The sequence below is a fragment of the Pollachius pollachius genome (assembly GCF_949987615.1).
Source record: "Pollachius pollachius genome assembly, chromosome: 8".
Classification (NCBI taxonomy): Eukaryota; Metazoa; Chordata; class Actinopteri; order Gadiformes; family Gadidae; genus Pollachius; species Pollachius pollachius.
Window position 1 is genome coordinate 266481 of NC_136941.1, and position 10000 is coordinate 276480.

Genomic DNA, 10000 nt, shown 5'->3' on the forward strand with positions numbered 1-10000 from the left:
CCTCTCTAAGCCCCGGCCTCAGGATGACATTAACCCAGCCTCTCTAAGCCCCGGCCTCACGTTAACATTAACCCAGCCTCTCTAAGCCCCGGCCTCACGTTAACATTAACCCGGCCTCTCTAAGCCCCGGCCTCACGTTGACATTAACCCAGCCTCTCTAAGCCCCGGCCTCACGTTGACATTAACCCAGCCTCTCTAAGCCCCGGCCTCACGTTGACATTAACCCAGCCTCTCTAAGCCCCGGCCTCACGTTAACATTAACCCAGCCTCTCTAAGCCCCGGCCTCACGTTGACATTAACCCAGCCTCTCTAAGCCCCGGCCTCACGTTAACATTAACCCAGCCTCTCTAAGCCCCGGCCTCACGTTGACATTAACCCGGCCTCTCTAAGCCCCGGCCTGACGTTGACATTAACCCAGCCTCTCTAAGCCCCGGCCTCAGGATGACATTAACCCAGCCTCTCTAAGCCCCGGCCTCAGGTGGCCCCTAACCCTGCCTCTCGGGCCCCCTCAGGGATGAACCGCCACCACTACTCGCTGTATGTCCACAACTGCCGGCTGATCCTGCTGCTGCGCCAGGAGCCCACCGAGACGGAGAACTACAAGCCCGCCGAGTTCCACTGGAAGCTGGACCAGGTTGGTCCCTCTCCTCCTCCCCCTCCTCCTCCTCCTCCTCCTGCTCCTCCTGCTCCTCCTGCTCCTCCTCCTCCTCCTCCTCCCCCTCCTCCTGCTCCTCCTCCCCCTCCTTCTCCTCCTCCCCCCCCTCCTCCTCCTCCTCCTGCTCCTCCCCCTCCTCCTCCTGCTCCTCTTCCTCTTCCTCCTCCTGCTCCTCTTCCTCTTCCTCCTCCTCCTCCTCCGGCTCTGAGACTGAGACTGATCCGCACTCGTCTTCCCTCAGGTGTGCGACAAAGAGTGGCATCACTACGTGGTGAACGTGGAGTTCCCGTCCGTGTCTCTGTTCGTGGACGGAACCAGCTACGAGCCCTTCCTGGTCACCGAGGACTACCCGCTGCGCCCCTCAAAGATCGACAGCCAGCTCACCATCGGCGCCTGTTGGCAAGGTAACGCAGCCTTCTCACCGCCCGCGGGAGCCGTTCAGTCCCTCGGCCGCGGGACGTCGTGGCCTCTTGTTCAGTCACCCACGAGGCTGAGTTCCAAAGCACAAGCTGTTGTTGGAACACGTCCGCCTCCTAGAATGTACGTCTGTAAGGAGGATCCGTGGCAGAGACCCACCGTCGCTGGTGGATGCGCCTCGAGCGATTACCCATTAACCAGTTCTGTGCTGCGCTAGCGAGATTGAAGTGATGAGTAGTCGAACGTCTACTGAATGTACTCAGTAGGGGTACGTTGTACCGAACGTACTCAGTAGGAGTAAGTTGTACTGAACGTACTTAGTAGGAGTACATTATACTGAACGTTCTTAGTAGGAGTACATTGTAATGAACGTTCTTAGTAGGAGTAAGTTGTACTGAACGTACTTAGTAGGAGTACATTGTACTGAACGTTCTTAGTAGGAGTACATTGTACTGAACGTTCTTAGTAGGAGTACGTGGAGTAGGTTGTATGTAGGAGTAAGAGTATGTTGTACTGAACGTACTTAGTCTGAGTTTAACCTCCTCGCTAGATTCTCTAGGTGGCCGGCGTGTATCAAGTCTTTCCTCCAGATGCTCAACTCTTCTCCTCCTGTTTTCTCCTCTGTTCTCTGCTCCTGTTTTCTCCTCTGTTCTCTCCTCCTCCTGTTCTCTCCTCCTGTTCTCTCCTCCTCCTGTTCTCTCCTCTGTTCTCTCCTCTGTTCTCTCCTCCTCTGTTATCCTCCTGTTCTCTCCTCCTGTTTTCTCCTCCTCTGTTCTCTCCTCCTGTTCTCTCCTCTGTTCTCTCCTCTGTTCTCTCCTCCTCTGTTATCCTCCTGTTCGCTCCTCCTCCTGTTCTCTCCTCCTCCTGTTTTCTCCTCCTCTGTTCTCTCCTCTGTTCTCTCCTCCTCCTGTTCTCTCCTCCTCCTGTTCTCCTCCTGTTCTCTCCTCCTCCTGTTCTCTCCTCTGTTCTCCTCCTGTTCTCTCCTCCTCCTGTTCTCTCCTCTGTACTCCTCCTGTTCTCTCCTCCTCCTGTTCTCTCTTCCTGTTCTCCCTTACAGATAACTCAGGCCATGCCAATGACACTGAGGCAGTCTCTGCTCCAGGTGGCTCAGCTCTTTCCCCTTTACTCCTCGAATGCGTCCCGTGTTGTTATGTCCACATTGTGTCAAACCCCCCCACCCCCGCCCAGATCATTGCCTGACTGCATCTTCACCCCCATGCGGACTAGAATGACCTCCACAACCCATTCTAGCTGGACAACGGCTATTTTGTGTGTGTGTGTGTGTGTGTGTGTCTGTGTGTGTCTGTATGCGTGTATGTGTGTGTGTGTGTGTGTGTGCCTGGCTCTTGTGGCATGATGCAATATGGTTTGGACAGTTATGGTGTGTGGTTGTCTTTGGTTTCTGTTTCCCATGATATTGGAATGCGTCCGATTTGTTTTCCTCTCACCTAATTTATTTCATGGATTTTCCTCATTTTCATCAAATGGTTCCACGTCGCCTGTGGGCTGCAGTAAAGTTACCTGCAGCAGAAACAACAGATCAAGGGTGGAGGAGGAAATGTTAAAAACGGATTGAGCTTTAGAACGGAGATGCTGTGTGTGTCGACCTTGGATCAGAATCCCTCTCACCTTCACATCAGAACGCACAGCTAGAGAGACCCATACACAAACAGTCACACACAAATACAGACACACAGACAGCTAGAGAGACCCATACACAAACAGTCACACACAAATACAGACACACAGACACACACACAGCTAGAGAGACCCATACACAAACAGTACCACACAAATACAGACACACAGACACACACACAGCTAGAGAGACCCATACACAAACAGTAACACACAAATACAGACACACAGACACACACACAGCTAGAGAGACCCATACACAAACAGTCACACACAAATACAGACACACAGACACACACACAGCTAGAGAGACCCATACACAAACAGTAACACACAAATACAGACACACACACAGCTAGAGAGACCCATACACAAACAGTCACACACAAATACAGACACACAGACACACACAGCTAGAGAGACCCATACACAAACAGTAACACACAAATACAGACACACAGACACAGACACAGCTAGAGAGACCCATACACAAACAGTAACACACAAATACAGACACACAGACAAACACACAGCTAGAGAGAGACCGATACACACAAAGACACACAAACACAGACACACACACAGAAACACACACACACACACACACACAGCTAGAGAGAGACCAATACACACACAGACATAGACACACGCACACACACACACACGCATTTACACATGCATGCACACACATTTACTAATGCATTCCCACGGGTGCGCACACATTTACTAACACACACACACACACATGCACACTTTGTCAACTACAAAGTGTGCGTGACCTTGGGCTGCGCCCGGTGACGTGCACGTCTGCGGTGACGCAGACGTGCACGTCACGGTTTGGCCACGTGACAGGCAGGGGGGCCCCAGTGGGACGACACACAAACAAACACACACACACACACACACACCCTGTTATACACACACACACAACCACACACCCTGTTACACACACACACACACACACACACACACACACACACACACTCACACACCCGGCTACGCTGGAGCATCAAGGTCACTGTGGTCAGGTACCGCTGTAGGATCCGGCGGATGAATTGCTCTTTAGTTCTGTCTCTTCGTGAGGACTCAAACAAAGCTAGGCAGCTTTTTTAGCCATAATTATTATTATTATTATTATTATTATTATTATTATCTAATGGTAATTTCTTCAACATAGCTACAATTGATAATTTCTTCATAGTTTTCCAATTATGTAAATGTGATACTTCATTAAAGCAATGACTTATATCTTTATAGTTTCTTCATTATATAATGGGGGCCCTTAGAGACCATCCTCCTGTCTGTCTGTCTCTGGGCCCCGGGCCCTTAGAGACCATCCAACTGTCTGTCTCTCTCTGGGCCAGGGGCCCTTAGAGACCATCCTCCTGTCTGTCTCTCTCTGGGCCCCGGGCCCTTAGAGACCATCCACCTGTCTGTCTCTTTCTGGGCCCCGGGCCCTTAGAGACCATCCACCTGTCTGTCTCTCTCTCTCTCTCTTTCTGTCTCACACGTTACTAACATGCATGAGCGCCGGTCACACCGTCGTTGCGCATCACGACAGCATGCTCGAATTCCCAAAATCCCCAGTAAAGAAAACACAGCAAAGTCTTCTCCTTCCTCACTAACAGTTTGTTGTGTTGTCTTCTCCGTATCGTGTTGACCGCCTGGCCAGGCGGTAGCGGACACATGGCCCAGTTCTTCAGGGGGAACCTGGCCGGCCTGATGGTCCACTCAGGCAAGCTGGAGAACAAGAAGGTGATCGACTGCCTGTACACCTGCAAGGAGGGACTGGACGTCCAGCTGCCGGAGGAGGTGGCCTCCTCCATCAAGGTGAGCTCCTGACCGGCCCGAACCCCAGCCGCCTACGGTGGGGCGCTCTGATGAGACCCTGGGCCGACACTGTGTCTGGCTGCAGAGGCCTGGTTTGGGGGGAAATGTCTTAATTGATCCATAACCATATATCTGGAGGTTTCTTAACATGGACTGCCACGCCAGGATGTTCTATATTGTCTCCGTATGTTATTGAACAATTCCTTGATTTTTGGTACTTTCGGTATTTTCATTCGGTGGTTTCATGGAGTGAAAGTCCGCTCGTCATCCTTGTTGTTTGATGTATCGTCTGCTTTGATCAGCACTGGTTCCTGTGGCGTTGCAGGATGCTAAATGATCAAACCTCCTCAATCCCCTCTGAAATATTTAGCGGGTAAACAGAAACTAAATCTGGCCCAAGGGGGAGCAGACTTTGCCCCAAAACATAGTGAGGATAGAAGTTAGGAGGACTACAGCTCTTGAAATGGTAGTGAGCCGCTGCTTATGAATAACATGCTGCATGATTCATAAGCATCCCTTCGGTAGGCCCCATGGCGCCGGGTGGGGGGGCGGGCCCTTCACCATGAGGGCCAGGCGGCCTCTGAACACCTCCACCTCCTGAACGTACTGAGTAGGAGTAGGGTGTACTGAGCGTACTCAGTAGGAGTAGGGTGTACTGAGTTACTCAGTAGGAGTAGGGTGTACTGAGTTACTCAGTAGGAGTAGGGTGTACTGAGCGTACTCAGTAGGAGTAGGGTGTACTGAGCATACTCAGTAGGAGTAGGGTGTACTGAGTTACTCAGTAGGAGTAGGGTGTACTGAGTTACTCAGAAGGAGTAGGGTGTACTGAGCGTTCTCAGTAGGAGTAGGGTGTACTGAGTTACTCAGTAGGAGTAGGGTGTACTGAGCGTACTCAGTAGGAGTAGGGTGTACTGAGTGTACTCAGTAGGAGTAGGGTGTACTGAGCGTACTCAGTAGGAGTAGGTTTTACTGAGCGTACTCAGTAGGAGTAGGTTGTACTGAGCGTACTCAGTAGGAGTAGGGTGTACTGAGCTACTCAGTAGGAGTAGGGTGTACTGAGTGTACTCAGTAGGAGTAGGGTGTACTGAGCGTACTCAGTAGGAGTAGGGTGTACTGAGCGTACTCAGTAGGAGTAGGGTGTACTGAGTGTACTCAGTAGGAGTAGGGTGTACTGAGCGTACTCAGTAGGAGTAGGGTGTACTGAGCGTACTCAGTAGGAGTAGGGTGTATCCCTTCACCATAGAGGCCAGGCAGGCTCTGAGCTCCTCCAGGTTCCCGGGCGTGGCCTGTCACTCAGGTGTTTACGGTCCCTGAGTTACTACCAGCCCCCCTCGAGGCCCCCGGCACGACTGACCCCCGCCTATAAGAAGCCCCTCAACCCCCCCCCACCTCTGTGTTTCCCCCCCCAGGTGGAGTTCAACCCCAACCAGTCGTCTCTGAGCGTGGAGGGCGACGACATCGACGCCTTCGACAAAGTGATGCAGCACATCTCCTACCTGAACTCCCGTCAGTTCCCCACGCCCGGCATCAGGCACCTCCGCGTCTCCACCACCGTCAAGTAAGAGAGGAGGAGGAGGAGGAGGAGGAGGAGGAGGAGAAGGAGGAATATGATGATGATGATGTGTTTTAAACAAAAGGCGCTCCTTCTCCTTGGCACACCGTCAGAGACGGGAGGACGGAAGTTTGTAAAAATGTGCAGCGATGATAAAATATGGAATGAGTGGCAGTAATTTCTTCAAAGACGTTTTCAACCAGTGGTTGTAAAACCCCTGGTTGATGCTGAAAAGCAGCGCTACACAACCAAGTCGCTAGCAAACACCAACTGGCCAGAGTGCAGTGTAGCTCTGGGAGTCAGAAGGTGAGATCTGAAGCAGTACACCTCCTGTTGACTCCTTTACAAAACCTCCCAGAATGCCGCTGGGCCATTTGTGCCCGACGTTTGCGACTTGTCCGACAAAACGTAAGACAACCGCCGCAGAGCGGACTGCCAGCTCCGGTTGCGATCCACAGCACCCTCCACCCCCTCGCCCCCATCCACCTCCACCCTCCTCCCCCAGGTGCTTCAAGGAGGAGGCGTGCGTGACGGTGCCGGACGCCGAGGGCTACGTGATGGTGCTGCAGCCGGAGGAGCCCAAGATCAGCCTGAGCGGCATCGACCACTTCGCCCGCGGCGCCGCCGAGTTCGAGTCCCCGGAGGGCGTGACGCTGTTCCCCGAGCTGCGCATTGTCAGCACCATCACCCGCGAGGTGGAGGCCGAGGTGGAGGCCGAGGCCGAGGCCGAGGCTACCCCCGCCGGGGCGGAGGACGACCCCACAGGTGAGGGGGGTGGAGAGAGAGGGGGGGGACAGTGGGAGAGGGGGAGAGAGGGAAGGAACGAAGGAGGGAGAAGGGGGAGGGAGGGATCGAGGGAGAAAGGGAGGGAGGGAGAGAGGGGGGGAGGGAGGGTAGGAGGGAGGGAGAGAGGGGGACGGATGGAAGGAAAGAGGGAGGGAGAATGGGGATGGATGGATGGATGGATGGATGGACTGAGGGAAAAGATGGAGGGGGTGAGAGGGAGAAGGGCAGGGAGGAAGGGGTGACAGGCACGTTGGCCCATCCATCACGTCGGTGCAGTCTCGTCTGAACTATAATGCTGGCCGATAGCGGTCTGATCCATCGCATCTTCTAAAGCCCAGACTCAAAGGAGCCTAAGTCCAGGATCTCCAACACATTATTGGTTTTCCAGTTTGGAGACCTTTACCGATGCGGATACCATGTGTCTGTCACACAGAAAAAAGAGCCATTCCCTTATCTGGGACTATCAGGATTAGTCAGCGCTCCTTTTATCGTGTTGATGCTTAACCCTGGCCTGCTCCTTCAGGCTGACAGAGCTACAGACACGTTGTACCCGCTCTGAAAGGTCCTTTAGGACATAAGACTTTACAGTACATTACTGTACTGTATTGATTGTTTGTTAATACCCGCGTTACTAACTAGACTGACCTCCTTGTGGTCGGATTAGTAGTACTACTGTCCCATCAGTAGGGTTACGTCTGCAGTCAGACCACAGCTAATCTCCCTGGTCCTGCACCCATGAGGCCCTGTGGGCTAGCCACCGTTCATTCACTGCTTCATTCACCCATTCATTCATTCACTGGCTGTCAAAGCGCCCGAGGCGGGCAACAGGCGCCCTTTTGCCCCGGTGCCTGGGCCGAGTCTCAGCCTGTAGGTTAAGCTGATGACACACGGGATTAGGACTACAGGCCAGGGATTGGAGCATGAGAGGGAGGGGAGGGGCCTTGTTTGCTAGTTGCTTTATGAGAGGGGGTAGTCTGACCAAGCACGCCATCTGCCATGCATGGTGGTAAGCTGGTGGTGGTGGGGCTGGTGGGGGTGTATCGATGGTTGAGGACACCAGAGTGCTGTTGTGAACAACAGGCCTTATGGGACCAAAGGGGTTTGGAGTGGGATCTGTTGCTCTTACCAACAAACACATTGCAGTCCTCCTCCTCCATCTGCATTAACGCTACCGTGGGCTGGGAATATGGGAAGCAGAAATTCGTTCTTGTCACTGCCCCCTTTGGCCGCTGAGAGGACTGCAGCCTGCTGGGGCGCACGCCTTCAGAGCCCGCAGTGCGCTCTGTGGGGGAGACGGTAACAGCCTAATGGTTGTTGTATCACAGATAAACGCCGTGGAAACCGGCCTCCAGGCTGGGCCACGCAACTCAGAGCCCTTTTCAGAAAAATGTGAACTTCTTCATTTACTGACAATTTAAATGGATTCATGTACAAGTCGTACACGTAGGCCGTTAAAAGGTAAAGTGCTAGCATTGATCCGTGGGTATGATGGAGAGGGATAGAGTGCGACCCTGGAAGGACGAAACCTGGAGAAAACTCAAATCGACCAAAGTTAATGAAAAGGAATAGCAACAGCTTTCCTCAATAGTGAACACAGGAATGGACACGGATCCCCCTCCCAGACACCACCTCCACCTGCAGGGGGCCAGTGGACTCAGATAGGGCGGTTCAGGAGCAGGTGGGGAGAGGGCCTCTTCCCCCAGGGCCACCCACAGAAGGCCCGGCCGGGGATCCAACCCAGTACCTTCTGTGTGTCTGTGTGTGTGTGTGTGTGTGTGTGCGTGCGTGCCGTGAGTGTGTCCATGCGGACCTACCTTCAGAGGACAACCTCGTCTCCCACCCCCATTCAACCGTCTCCTCCTCTTCTCTCCTCCCCCTCCTCCTCTTCTTCTCCTTCTCCCCCCCCCCCCCAGTCCAAGAGACGGTGGTCTCGGAGGAGATCATGCACAACCTGGACACCTGTGAGGTGAGCGCCGTGGGCGACGAGCTGGACGGAGAGCACGAGAGCCTGGAGCTGGACCCCGCCCAGCTGACGCAGCGCAGCCTGGAGATGACCTCCTCCACCCTGGGCCTCGTCATCACAGGTACCCCCACCTCCAGCATCTAGCCTGTAGCCTGTAGCCTGTAGCCTTTAGCGTGCGGCCTGTAGCGTGCAGCAATGTAGCCTGTAGCCTGTAGCCTGTAGCCTGCAGCCTGTAGCCTGCAGCCTGTAGCCTGTAGCCTGTAGCCTGTAGCCTGTAGCCTGTAGCCTGCAGCCTGTAGCCTGTAGCCTGTAGCCTGTAGCCTGTAGCCTGCAGCCTGTAGCCTGTAGCCTGTAGCCTGTAGCCTGTAGCCTGTAGCCTGCAGCCTGCAGCCTGCAGCCTGCAGCCTGCAGCCTGCAGCCTGTAGCCTGTAGCCTGTAGCCTGTAGCCTGCAGCCTGTAGCCTGTAGCCTGTAGCCTGCAGCCTGCAGCCTGTAGCCTGTAGCCTGTAGCCTGTAGCCTGCAGCCTGTAGCCTGTAGCCTGTAGCCTGTAGCCTGTAGCCTGCAGCCTGCAGCCTGTAGCCTGTAGCCTGCAGCCTGTAGCCTGTAGCCTGTAGCCTGTAGCCTGTAGCCTGCAGCCTGTAGCCTGTAGCCTGTAGCCTGCAGCCTGCAGCCTGCAGCCTGCAGCCTGTAGCCTGTAGCCTGTAGCCTGTAGCCTGTAGCCTGCAGCCTGTAGCCTGTAGCCTGTAGCCTGTAGCCTGTAGCTTGTAGCCTGTAGCCTGTAGCCTGACTCCGTCCTCCCGTCCAGGCGTCAGCACCATGGCGCAGTACGAGACGGTGCTCCACCTCATCCGCTACAAGAACTGGCACACTGAGGCGCTGTTCGACAGGAAGTTCAAGCTGGTGTGCTCCGAGCTCAACGGCCGCTACATCAGCAACGACTTCAAGGTCGAGGTACGGCCGGGCAGCAGCGGCCCGCCCTGCCTCATTATAGAGGCGGGGTCACAGCGGGCCAATCACCAAGGAGGTGGTCTCACTCACAGACTGAGATCTAGAGACACGTGTTAATGAATGTGGATCAGACCCGTTTATCGTTTTAACGCTGATTCTACTGTGGACTAAAAGACTCCTCCTGATGATACTTTAGATGAATTATCCACAG

General features: G+C 54.1%; 1 protein-coding gene across 1 annotated transcript in view; it reads left to right on the forward strand.

Moving 5' to 3' along the window:
* Window positions 1–10000, forward strand: part of clstn1 (calsyntenin 1) — a 39171-nt gene that overhangs the window by 25615 nt on the left and 3556 nt on the right. Inside the window, exons 8-14 of the mRNA XM_079741790.1 lie at window positions 513–634; window positions 897–1059; window positions 4383–4540; window positions 5950–6098; window positions 6598–6857; window positions 8792–8962; window positions 9647–9792. Of these exons, the coding sequence (XP_079597916.1) occupies window positions 513–634; window positions 897–1059; window positions 4383–4540; window positions 5950–6098; window positions 6598–6857; window positions 8792–8962; window positions 9647–9792 (1169 nt within the window). The remainder of the gene's footprint in view (window positions 1–512; window positions 635–896; window positions 1060–4382; window positions 4541–5949; window positions 6099–6597; window positions 6858–8791; window positions 8963–9646; window positions 9793–10000) is intronic.